This window comes from Dipodomys ordii, unplaced genomic scaffold (assembly GCF_000151885.1).
Source record: "Dipodomys ordii isolate 6190 unplaced genomic scaffold, Dord_2.0 Scaffold4, whole genome shotgun sequence".
Classification (NCBI taxonomy): domain Eukaryota; kingdom Metazoa; phylum Chordata; class Mammalia; order Rodentia; family Heteromyidae; genus Dipodomys; species Dipodomys ordii.
In genome coordinates, this window is record NW_012267220.1 from 15214404 (window position 1) to 15228194 (window position 13791).

Here is a 13791-nt window from a genome sequence, read left to right on the forward strand (position 1 = left end):
ATTCCTCAGCACCACATAAGCAAAAAGAAAAAAGCCGGAAGTGGTAATGTGGCTCAAGTGGTAGAGCGCTAGCCTTGAGCTGAAGAGCTGAGGGACAGTGCCCAGGCCCAGAGTTCAGGCCCCATGACCAGACCCCCCAAAAAAAGAAAAAAGAAAGTGAAGCCACTGGAGGTTGTGACCTTACACGTGAGGAGACCCCCCCCCAGGCTCTTCCTTTTTCTCTCTGTTTTTGGGCTGCCATTATATGAGCAGTTATTGTTCTCACTATGATGCTCATCCTTGTCAAAGACCCAAAGGGATGGAGCCAAGCAACCATGAAAGGAAGCCTATGACACCATGAACCAAAATAACCCCTTTTTCCTTTATTTCTGATATTCTGTCACAGAAGAGGAAAATTGGCTAATACACTATGATTTTATTTTATTATTTTTAAATGGCCTTTACAACCTGCAGCTTGGGAGTTGGAGATGCCTAAGGCTCTCTGAGGACTCCCAACCACTCTACCCTTTAGACAAATGCAAGTGCCCACAGCCATTCTCTCCCAAATGGTCGGCTCAGAGCTCCACTCTTGTTCTTTGAGTTGTATTCTACCATTTCCATGGCAGGGGTGACTTGTTACATGACTAACCCGTTCACTGCAGATGCTCCTTTCAGATCAATATTACAGCACAAATATTGACCTGTGTTCTCATTTCATTTTCCCTTCTGATTAGCTTGGTTTTTATTATTTGTTTTTTAACTAACTTTGGACATGCTGAAGTTTAAAAAGGGAAAAAAAAGGGAGTTGCCTTACAAGCATGCTATGTATAAACTGAAAATGTTTAGACACTTAACTGTTACTCACATAACAGGTAGATGAGTAATTTGGTTAGCCTTTCTTGTCTGTTTTTCTGCAAACAACTGGGGTGAGGGAAGAGAGCGATTTGGGTCAGATGGCGTCACATATTTTTCCACAGCAGTCCAGATCCTAGGATGCTGCTGGGTTTAGCTTCACAATCCATCTCATCTCAGTTTTTAAAATAATTCCTTGGGGATATATACTGCCATATCTATTGTTGTGGGAGGGGGATGATGTATTTTATGTACAGCATGTTTGCACTAAATGATGTTTGGCATATTTTCTGGAACCTTCTAATTCAACAAAACAAAAGCAATAGAGACTCTTTTCCAGCAATCATTTCCTCAATTATTTTCATTTGAAGACTAAACTTAGTCTCAAAGGTAATGTCTCTTTGTCCTACTCCGATATATGTATACCTGATATGATTTCGGCAAAGAACTCAAAGGTCTTCACTGCTAGTTGGGAAGTAGTCTCCACTTTCTTGATTCTAACCAGTTGGCCTATGCATTATGCTTTCTTCTCAAAATCATTCTCTACCTCCTCTTCCTAAAAATACTACTGCAAGCCATCAACAATCAGGCAAGCAGCTGCTTCATGGTAGACCTTGAAAAACAAAATGAAGGCTGCAGTATAGTTTAATGGTAGTACTTGCCTAATATGCAAGAAGTGGTGGATTCAAGCCCAAACCCTGCAAACAAAAAATTAATCAAAATGACTATTCCCTAGTGCTTCCGCAGGTTAGGCCTTCATATATCCCTTCTCAGTACAAAAATTTTACAAAGATAACTAGAATTTGATATTGTCTTAAAATGTTCAACAGGGGCTGGGAAGGTGGCTCAGTGGCAGAGTGCTTGGCTTGCATGCATGAAGCCCTGGGGTCGATTCCTCAGCACCACATAGGCAGAAAAAGCTGGAAGTGGCCCAGTGGCTCAAGGGGTAGAGTGCTAGTCTTGAGCTGAAAAGCTGAGGGAAAGCACTCAGGCCCAGAGTTCAGGCCATGATCCCCCCCCCACACACAAACAACAACAACAACAACAACAGCAAATTCAACACAAAGAAATTGTCTCTCTCTTCTGTTTGTTCTTTTATATGTCTTTGAAAATGTAAGGGGAGGCTCAGAGGTGGAGGGACAAAGTGTGAATAATGCAGCAATAAATGCTGAAAATGAACTACACAACTTGTGGGTGGGAATGGAAAACTGGGAGAGAGCAAGGGAAGGGGTAACACTGTCCAAAAAGAAATATACCCCTTACTAGACTTATGTAACTGTAACCCCTCAGTACATCACCTCTATAATAACAATAACAAAATTTAAAGAAAAAGAAATGGTCTCTTTCTCACCATTGCATTTAGACCAGAGGAGAAGATGGATTTGTAAAAGTGAATGTAGTTTTGTAATACTACTGGGGTTATAGTTCAATGATAGCAAACAACAGCCTCCAAACAGCAGTTCCTTGAACAAGAGAATGAAGGTGGCTAGAAGAAATGAGTAAAACTGAACAAAGGAAGTCTGTCACGAACCAACAACCTATTACACTGAGAAACATAAAACAAGTAACATGACTCAGAAAGCTGTCCTTCCTAGCAGAATGTTACAAAATTCCTTACTGAAACAATAGCCCTGGGCAGGAACAAATTTCTTGTGCGTCTGTATGCTCTAGAAAAGGAGCAATGATAGAATAACTCAGCTCAGTCTCTCCTACTCCTGAGGATTCTGAAGAATTTATACAATGAAAACAATGGAAAGAACCAAAGGTCAGGCTACAAAACTAAGCTCCAACAAAACCTCCTGCTGCCTGCCATCTTTGGCATTGAAATCCCTTTTTTGAAATCTATGCAGATGTCCTGAAAAGGGTAATGAAATTTTCATTTCTCTCTGCATGGATCATCTGTTCTTGGGATGCTTCTACTACAGAAAAATGACACTGCTGGCAAAAAACCGAAAGAGATCTTGACCAAGAAGACTTCAAGAAAGTTTTGCTAAATAGATTAACATAAAAGTGTACTCTAAAGCACCACCCCACAGAGCATGATAATGCCAGCATTATAACATTGTAACATGTAACAAGTCATAGAAGAAAGCAACTAACTTTTAGCTGTAGCTATACAAATGGAAGCAACATAATTTAGTGTTTCTTCCTCCAGTTATCTCCATTGGGAAGCTACAGCATGAGCTTTCTGGTCTTCCTTCTTGGTGGATCTTTGTAAAAAGTAAATGGGACACAAAATTCAGACTCATGTGGCCAGGGCAGCACTGCCATGATGGTTAAAAACAGACCTTTGGCATCCGCATCAACAGATACTACCTGTGCTGCCAGCTCTACAGCCTTGGACAAATCATTTTATCCACATCAGCCTCAGTTTATTTATTTATTTATTTATTTATTTATTTATTTATTTATTTATTTGGTGCCAGTCCTGGTGCCTGAACTCAGAGCTTGGGTGCTATCCTTGAGATTTTTTTTTTCAAGGCTACCACTCTACCACTTGAGCCACAGTGCTACTTCTAGCTTTTTTCTAAGTAGTTTATTGGTACTAAGAGTCTCACAGATCTCTACAAATTGGGGGGAAGGGAGATTGGGGGGGAGAAAAAGTGGGAGAAAAATTGGGGAGGGGGTAACAAGAAATGTACTCACTTATGTAACTATAACCCCTCTGTACAATAAAATTAAAATAAAAATAAAAGAGTCTCACAGACTTTCCTGCCCAAGCTGACTTAGAACTGTGATCCTCAGATCTCAGCCTCTTGAGTAGCTAAGATTACAGGTATGAGTCATCCACATTTGGAAGCTTCCTCATTTTTAAAGAGGAAAATTGAAAATTAAGCAAGTCAATCCATACTAGGCATTTCGTACAGCTACCAAGACACAAGTAACAAATAATATAGCTATTAAGAATCGGCTAAGATCAAAGCCAGACTGGCAGATATCAGTCTAATGTATAAGAAGGTAGTCTGATGTATAAGAAGGTGATTGTAAGTTTTCGGTAGCCAAGATCTGTTCTCACATTCCTTTTATGTTAGGATGTATGCTAAATGACATAAGCCAGTTGCAAAAGGACAAAGAATTTGTATAGTTCTACAAAGCTACCTGAAGAAACCAAATTCACCAAGACAGAAAGTACAGCAGTGACTGCCAAGGACTAGGGTAGAGAGGGAAATGGAGAATTAGTTTCTAATGAATAGAATTTTAGTTTTACAAGATGAGAAGCATTTTGGAGATGGATGGTGATGATGGCTACACAGCAACACAAATGCACTTACAGATGACAAATTTATTTTTTTTGCCAGTCCTGGGGCTTGAACTTAGGGCCTGGACACTGTCCTTCAGCTTCTTTTTCTCAAGGCTAACACTCTACCACTTGAGCAACAGCAACACTTCTGTCTTTTTCTGTTCATGTGGTACTGGGGAATGGAACCCAGGGCTTCATGCATGCTAGGCAAGCTCTCTACCACTCAGCCACATTCCCAACCCCACAGCTGACAGTTTTTATGTTCAATTTTCTTTAAAGCTCAGTTTAAAAAAAGAAAAGAAAGTTGGCATTGAGGACTATGAGGTTAATTTAGCAGCTGAAAACTTACAAACAACCATTCATGTGAATCAACTTTAATGGCCACGTGGATTCTGTGCCAGAGGCGGGGTGGCACTCTCTGGGAGGACACTCTGTTTTGCACTGTGTGAAGAACACGGGAAGAATCCCTGAGCCATCAGCTAAGAGTAAGCTGTAGTTCCCCCCGTGAGGGTCTCAGCCTTTTAGTTTGAATATTTACAAGCATGAATACTGACTCAGAATTTACCTTTCCTAATTATGATTGAGTTCCAAAAAATTAAATGGGGATCATCCTGGAGAGAGTATAAGATGATGCAAATGGAGGTGAACAAGGAATTATCATCTTCGGAATAATTTTAATCCTTTGTGTAGTGCTGGCTGGACCAATTCCTTGAGGAATTAGAAATGGGCTCAGTAGCCTGCCTGGCCCAGTTAGAAGCTGTACTAAATAGAAAGGAAGGGAGAAAATACAGGGAGGTGACACATCAGCCCGGTAGAGTGAAATAGAAGGATCTAAGCAATGATCTTGAGGGTACAAAGTTCTGTACTATAAATTTCCTGGTTGTATGACTTCAAGCAAAAACTCTTTATTTCTAAAAGAGAATGCTCTGGAAGAAATGATTTCTAAAGTCCCATTTACCTTAAGCATACTGAAATTCCACTGAATACGACTGAAAAATCTGTCAATTCACACAAACCCAACTCGAATGAGCTACTGCTCCCAATCATAAGTGAACATGTAATGAGTGACCAAGTAAATAAATGCTGTCACCATGTCTTCTAAAGGAGAAGTATTAAAAATTAAAAGGTTGATTAAGAAAGCAAGAGTTGCTGGGTCCTGAGGGTTCATGCCTGCAATCCTAATTCTAGCTACTCAGGAGGCTGAGATCTGAGAATCCTGGTTCAAAGCCAGCCCAGGCAGAAAAGCCTGTGAGACATTTATCTCCAACTAACTACCATAAAACTGGAAGTGGTGCTATGGCTCAAAGTGGTGGGGTACTAGCTTTGAGCTAAAGAGATCAGGGACAGTGCCCAGGCCTCGAGTTCAATCCACACAGTGACGAAAAACAACAACAACAACCAAAAGTCAAAAATAATGCTAGCAAGTGCTGACGGCTCACATCTGTAATCTTAGCTATTCTAGAGACTGAGATGTAAGAAGCATGGTTTAGAGCCAGCCAAGGAAGACAAATCCTCAAGAATTTCATCTCCAATTAACCAACAAAAAATTGGAAGTAGAGATGTGACTCAAGTGGTCACATCTCTACTTCACAATTAAAAAGCAAGGATGCAGGGCTCAGAGTTCAAGCCCTGGTACAAAACCAAACAAAGCCCACATACTGAAAAACAGAATTCACTCCAGCAAGAATTATTCCTGAGACAGGAGAGATTTTTCTGTTGTATAGTGAAACAAGAAGATGCCAGATTAAAGGACTGTACTGTCTCATTCCCCACTGAGTCCCCAAGCTGCCCGCCTGCCCACTTACCTGCATAGGAAGACACGGGGGAGATCTGCAGAGGGTAGAGCTCACTCATGCTGACTGGCTGATCATCACTCTCAGTGGTCACCTCTACTACTTGGCAAATGTCTGGTGGGTTAGTGACAATCTCTGGGTCTTCAATGTTGCTATCCAGATGGGACTGTCCTACAACTGCAAAGAAAAGTAAGCCATAATGTCTGTAAGAACTGACATCATAATTCTAGCATACACTCTCAAGAAAAACCATCTCCATCAGAAATAAGCTGACATTCAGGAGTCAGATTTCCTCATGGTCACACATTACCTGCCGGGAAGCTGAAAAGTAAGCCTGAAATCTGGATTCCTGTCTCCAGAGAAGCAGCCTGCTAATGGCCTAGCTCCCTGAGTGTGTCCCCAGCATGCCTGCTAGGGGCATGTCCATGTGGCACTGTCCTGCTCTGCTCAGCAAAAGTTTCAAACTCAACCTAGTCACAACTAATGGCTACAGGCTGCACTGTACCTAGCTAGCCTCAGGCTAAAGATGTCAGTGCTTTGAACTTGACCTATTTCTGTGCTTTGCTCCTGCTCTGAAGGAAGGTTATTTTCTTAGTTCTGTGGTCCAGAGAGATTTTTATCAAAGCTTAATGTGAAGGAAAAGACATAAAAACCCACTCCACCGTGTCACTGCTCACATGGGAGGGGCTCTAGTCATAATCTTCTTCCTGCTCTGAATACAATTAATTGTCCAAAACATCAGAACAATGTAATCCACTTCTAATAACCATTAAGTGCCCAGGCACTGATAACATGAATTCTGATCAATCTGACTTCGAAGTAGCCATATTTTTTAAATTCAACCTTTTTACCTTAAGACAATTGCGTATAATCTCAGTGTTTTAAGAAATAATAGAGATCAATGTGGTCTTTACTCAGTTTCCTCTAACGTCTTGCAAAAGTAGAGTCCAATATTGACATTGACAACAATCTGCCATCTTGTTTAGATTTCCTCCGTTTTACTTGTACTCCCATTATATGCCTGTGTGCAATTTTATCTTTGCAATTTTATCACCTTGTTTCACGGACCTATACCTATCACCACAGTCGAACTACTGAGTAGTTCTATCATCTTAAGTAACTACATCCACCAACCCACCTCTTTGTTCCTACCCGATAGCCATTCGCCTGTCCCTCGTTGCTTTAACTTTTCTAATTTCTGAAAGTTACATAAATGGTTTCATATAGTAACCATTTGGATTACCTTTTTCCATTCAGCATAATTCCCTGAAAAATCACCCAAGTTGTGCGAATTAACAGTTCATTCTTTTTTAATTGTTGAGTAGTATTTCCATGGTATGGCTGTACCCCCATCTATTTAATTATTCACCAGTTAAAGGTTATTTGGGGTTGTATAAAGACTGCTATGAATGTTTGTGTTTATGTTCTGGGTGAATATAAGTTTCTATTTCTCAGGGGAAAACACCCAAGAGTGAAATTGCTAGCTTATATTAGAATTATGTGTTTAGTTCTACAAGATGCTTGCCAAATTTACTGGGGTGGCTAAATATTTTGTATTCTAACTAGCCCAGGGAATCTAATGCCTGCATCTTCTTGCATTCTAGGTAAAAAACACTATTTCATTGTTTTTTAAGTGCAATGTCCCTAATGCACTGTCCTAATTTCAAACAGAACTGACTTGGCACCATTGATTGAAAGAAACATCCCTGATGTGGTACTTTGCCACTTTAGTCAATGCTATACCCACACATATGTAAGTTACTTTAATATTTCAACACTTGAGAAAGATAGGGACACCATCCTTATCCTGATATCAATAAAGAAACTCTGCAACAGAGGTAAGATGACTTATCTGTATTTGCAAAGCATGAGTTCTAGGCATGCTCTGTGTTCTTCTATTTACCTGACAGGTTTCCTGACAGGTCAGCAAACATGAATGGGCTCTTCTGTTAATTATTTAAATTAAAGTATCTCATTTGCTGAAGAACTTTTTTTTATAAGCAAGCTCTTGTTTTAATTGCTTTTAGAGGATGATCAGGATATTATCTGATTTCTAATTAGGGAAAGTTTTAGACAGGGGTAGGAATATAGGCTATTTTATAAAGAAAGAGAGGCACAGAAGATGTGAGAAAGGAGATTGAGAACGTGATTTGAAAAAGTTCACAAAGCCACAGCAAGCACACAGAATGGAAGAGAAATTGGATCCTGTTTAGATTTTCCTGGCAGAGATGTAATTAAAGAGAAAGAAGGCTTGCTATATATGGCAGGCAGACTCCCAAATTCTTATTTCATCCTTTGGACTATCCCATTTGAGTATAAAGGTATCAATTATGCAGTTCATTTGACTCAGACTGAGTGCTGGAATTTACCTCTCTCAAGTTTCTTCTGCCCCTCCCAAGTAAATAAAACAGCAGAAAAGCAAAACACAATCCTATCTTAGCCCACATTCTAAGAAGCACTTGGTGGTAAAGACAGAACCAAAAGCATTGTTTGGAGGGAGGGATCCAAGAAATACTCTACACAATAAGGTATGATGAAGACTGTACACAAACTTAAAGCCAGTTTAACTTCGAATATTCCAAAACTTTCTCTCTTGCACTGTCCCTCCTTTTACAGCACGACATCAAGCTATAAACAAGATGGCAGCTCAGGTTACCTTTTTTGTTCTGCCCAGGGATTCTGTCTCACACTTCTTTGCCCCACAATGCCCAGCTCAGTTATTCAGCTAGCAGATCTGTGGAATACTTGTTTGGCACAGACACTGTTACCCAGTACTATGAGGGGCAGGGGCAATCAGTGGAGTCAAGGATGGGTCTGTAAGAAATCTAGTGGCAAGAAGCCAGCTCATAATAATCCAGGGAGTTAGCTGAAGACAGTGAAAAAGTGAAAAGAAAATTAAAAAGGAAGGACAAGGTAAGAAGGGGGAGCCACAAGAAGGAAGTTGAGGAGGAGAAGTTAATTTTTCCAGCTGAGGGTGAGAGGGTTTTTTGAGACCGTGGCACAGGCCGGCGTGTTTGTGTTCTGAGGCCTCTCCCTGTCTGGGGACTCAGACCAAACAGAACAGGTGACACAACCTTATGGTATTCTTGACTTTCTACCGTGTGTTTGCTGTTGACTCTGCATATTCTCATTAAGCTTATTTCTGGCTATCACCCGATTATGGCTCCTGAGAGCTGGGCCCTAGCATCAGAACGTTCTGTGCCCTTCACAGCACATGCCTATGGCGGGTTGCACAGAAGAGCTCCATAAATCTCTGCTGAATGATTAATGAACGATTCAGATTCCCTGACTGGAGCCAGAGTCCTGCAGGAATAGTTCATGACAGCTTCCAAGGACAGAACATGCTTTCTAGAAAAACGTTAAAAATTCCACCAAGTGGGTTCTTTTAGACCAAGACGCAGCAGCATGTGCTGTTGCTATGGGAGTTGGGCAGAAAAGGTTTGGGGGCGAGGGAAAACATTCTGTCCTGAATATGGTGTTGGTTACATAACTGCATTTGTCAAAACATACAGAACTATACACCTGAAAAGGGTTATTTTACCATATTCTACCTAATATATGTGGCATTCAAAAAAAAAGGTAGATAAATTCTGCTTAAATTTTACATGTATCCTGAATGCTGTTGTCTGTGGCAGGAAGGTTAAGTTCTTGACTTCTGGGCTAAGATACACTGATTACATAATTACATTACCCTCGAGGCTAAGTTCCCCTGCTGGAGTTGCGTTGTTTGAACACTTTCTTCCCTCCAAGCCCCAGTGAGGACACTTATACAGGGTCACTAATTGGTCTCTCTCCATGGCATTCCTCTGGATGCTGATGGACAAATAGTAACAACAAAACCTAACTTCCTTAGGTTCACTCTTAATGGGAGGGCAATGGCAGAGGGATAGACAAATGGTGAGAGAAGGGAGGAGAATGCAGTCATATCGTACGAAACGAGGAAAGGGTAGGATTGGGAAGGATAGGGAAGAGCTATGAAGATGGTACTATGGATCAAGATGCATTGTACTCATCAACTGACACGTTGAATGGTAACCCCTTTGTTTGACTACTTAAAGATAATACAAATCTAATTTAAAAAAATCGAATTTTCGAAGCACATCCCTTTCTCTCCATCTCTACCCCTAGTCCTCCCAGACCTTTGAGAAAGGCACAACTATGATCATCATTTTGGAATGAAACATCATCAGGAGAGATTGGAGTAAGTCAAGTCCATGTCAGAACCAGGATTCAAGAACAGCTTTCCCTGACCCCAAATTTCAACTTCTTTGTGACAATGTCCCCAAATGAAAGCTTTCACGGAATTCAAAGTGAACTACTCTTGGCATTCAAAGCTCCTCTTAGGGTGAAAACGTTCAAGTCATACCATAATGAATCTTTGGGCTCATAACCAACAAGATCATTTCTTTTCAACAGTTCTTTGTTGGGTGCCAGGGAAATTCTCAAATGGTTAGATGGCTTAGAAATTCACCAAGCTCCTCTAGCTCTTAAGGTCAGCAAATTAGGCAAAGTCACCCACAGGAGTATAATTTTATCTGCATCTAGTCCTGAGAAGTACAATATTATTCATGGCTTGTTACTGATGGACTGGTCTGATTGCTTAAAAGGTCATTCCAACTTTATTAACAATTGTTGATTTAGTATAGGGCCTCACCAGAGAAAGCAGCTTTTTCCCTGCTCTACTGAAAGTGCTTAAAAGCAGAGAGACTGTTAGAAACAGAAAAGCCCTTGAAGTGGTTCGGTCTTATCATTTTACAGATGAAAAGCTAAAATGTAAAAGCCAGCTAAATGGCCAAGGGTGGATCAGGCCATCAGCACATTGAAAATTGCTTTAAAAGAGAGTGTAATAATAAAGTAACAGAGGAGCATGTATGGACATATCTCAATAAAATCCTTTGTAAAATTAAAATATACTAATTTAAAAAAAGAGAAAAAGCTCAGGCCATCAGTATCTCACGATAGGGAAAAATTCATCCTTGACCTTGAGCAGTTGAACACTGAAACTTAACACCAGCCTGACTACACAGCAGACATGGTGGCTGCTTTTCCTATTCAAATGTGCTCAAAATTGATTTTGGCATTGTCATAATCATGTTATTTACCACATCTGAACTGAAGAATAATTTATCCATATGTCTCATTTGATACTCACCATAACTCTGTGAGGTCGATAGGACCAGTATTTCCATGTCACATTTAACTTTAAAGTTTTCCATTTTATAAATAAGATATATGCGTTATTTCACATTTGTATGTAAACTGAAGTTCAAAAAAGTGAGTTTGTCCAAGATCCCATGGCAAACAGAAAACTTGAAAAGCAGGTTTAGTACTCAGGTCTTTTGAATGTTCATCTTTATGAAAGACAACATGGTTTGCATTTCATAAACCACAGCTACCACTGGTTTGAGTGATGAATTTGGAACCTTAGGGACAGGGATCTGTCCCTGCCTGGGCTGGCTACCGGCTAGCCCCTACCTCAGCAGGCTGATCCAGATAGATGAGGGAGAATATGGCTAGTGCAGTGGAACGCTTCACCCCATGAAAACACAGCATCGTGTGCTGTTAGGTCCCAGGAAAACCCAGGGGAAAGCTCATCAGTAGCTCAAAGGTCAACAGTGTGACAGCAGAAATCTGTGTGCGATACGCTGAGCTGGTAGCAGCTGCTGCACAGTAATGGAAACCACCACCAACTCTACTTTGCCACATGGAGGTTAAATTGTTCGGAATAAGTCAGGTTCAAAACCAGGTATAAAAGTGGTAGGTGAGGACCAGGTGACACTAGACATGAAGGGGACTCTTTGCTTTGGGGGCAATGGTGACAGTAATACTGGCATTTTCAGGAAATCACTCAGTGTAGGTAAGGAATGAACAGAGGGAAGGAAAAATAAAAGCAGAGCCCAGGTAAGAGCCAAGACAGGATCAGAAGCAGTGTCAGAACTAGAAGGTGGATTTGAAAATGATGGTTTCAAAACAAAAAAGGATGGGAGATTTTCCTAGTTAATTATCAGTAAGGATAAAGGTGGGAAGGAATGGGAACAAAGAAAAAATAGCCTTGCTGGGTGCCGGTAGCTCATGCCTATAATCCTTGCCACACAGGAGGCTGAGATCTGAAGGCTGTGGTTTGAAGCCAGCTCAGTCAGGAAAGTCCATGAGACAACCAGATGGGAATGGAACCATGGCTCAAGTGACGGAATGCATACTAGCCTTGAGCAAAAAAGCTCAGGGACAGCACCCAGGCTCTGAATTCAAGCCCCAGGGTTGGAAAAAAAAATTAATACAAACGTCATCACCATAAGATGACATTTCTTGAGAAAGTGAAAAATGTGTAAGGTCGAAAAACACAAAAGCCTAACTTCAGTACCCAGAGCTGTGGGCTAGCATGTAGAGACTTTGCTACCTACGCAATTAGCTTTCTGAGATCCACTCTGCTGGAGAAAAATAAAATATATGATTGCTTCAGTGTTTGAGGTTATCATGGTATCTTAGTTCACACTGAGATACCATGCTAAGAACTTTATAGGGTCCTATTTTTAATGAGGAACTGCTCAGTCCTCCCAGGAGAAATCCTGGGGGCATAGTTAACCCACTACACACAGGCGGGGGAGATCTCCTGAGAGGGATAACATCTATTTCAAGACCTAACCCAAAGTGACTTTTTATCTTGGGGATGGGAATTCACATCTGGAGCACTAAGAAAACAGCACTGGATGAGAGAGAATAATGAACATAGAACAAGATGGAGAGATACCTCACAGCCCAGCACCATCATCACCATTGGCCATGCTCAGGCACATGAATTCTTCTGCCAGAGACTGTAAGACTTCATTTCTCACCACAAGACCCTCATAGGACTCCCTACCCACCCTGCCCCAGTGCCATAGTTCATTTCTATGTTATTGCTTCACTAAATGTCTTATGTTAATAGCTGGGTCTCTCGGCTATGCCTAAAATAAATTACTGCAGCTTTGCTTTCGCTAGTTAAACTGAAAATCAATGGTCAAAAACATCATACTTTGGGCAGCCAAAATTAATACAAAATCCCAAATACACTGCTTCTTAATTGCTACATGGCTCGTCAGTTTGGATGGCTTTCTACACTCCAGCGTGCTGAATAGTCTCCCTTGTTTCCAAGAGATCTTTACTTTATTGAAGGGTGGGGTTCCCTTTTATCAAGGAACACAATGGGGCTGTGAGCACTGCCTGGGCAAGTCAGACAGACTGTCCGCACCTGCACACTTCTTATCCCTGGCCTGACGCGGTTTTCATGCTGCTCAGCAAAAGCACTGCTGCCCGGCAGGCGGCCAGCTGGCCACTGCCAGAACCATTCAACACAAGGCTGGTTTCTTCTCTTCCCCAAACACAGAAGCTACCACACACCCAGCAAAAACGCAATGCTTAAACGAAAATAAAAATTAAGAGGGTTTCTTCTCCCCACCACCACTTAAAGGGCAAGTATGGGTAGGTTTTCTGGGTGTCAAATCCTGACTCAACCAGACAGGATCACAGGAACTTTGGAGGACATATTTCAGCAATGGAAAAACCCCACTCCTTTATATGGTTAAGAGTAAGTCCAGTTGTTAACAAGAAAGTATCAAGAGCAGGACATGGGCTAACGTGTCTGTGCGTGTGTGCGTGTGTGTGTGTGTGTACATGCTGTGAACTCTGGTTAAAAAAACAAAACAAAACAGCAAGATATTGTGGCAGGAAATCCCATGTCTGTTTGTCAGAGCAATAGTGGAGTTCATGCTTTGCACTCACTGTTTTATGCTTATGCAATCAGCCTACTATATCCAGAATAAAAATGGGCCAGTGCCTGGCTTCCACTGAACACAGTTATTGATTTTTCAATTCAGTTTCCTAGCTAAAGGGCCTCCAGACAACATATGGAATGCTATCATGTTAAATATTCAGTTCAGCCCCCAATTT

The 13791-nt window shown here is 41.1% G+C and overlaps 1 protein-coding gene across 3 annotated transcripts in view; it reads right to left on the reverse strand.

Moving 5' to 3' along the window:
* The window catches only part of Irf2 (interferon regulatory factor 2), an 81176-nt gene that overhangs the window by 5617 nt on the left and 61768 nt on the right, over positions 1-13791 (reverse strand). For all 3 annotated transcript variants that reach the window (XM_013026250.1, XM_013026266.1, XM_013026258.1), the window contains one exon: positions 5878-6042. In XM_013026250.1, the coding sequence (XP_012881704.1) occupies positions 5878-6042 (165 nt within the window). The remainder of the gene's footprint in view (positions 1-5877; positions 6043-13791) is intronic.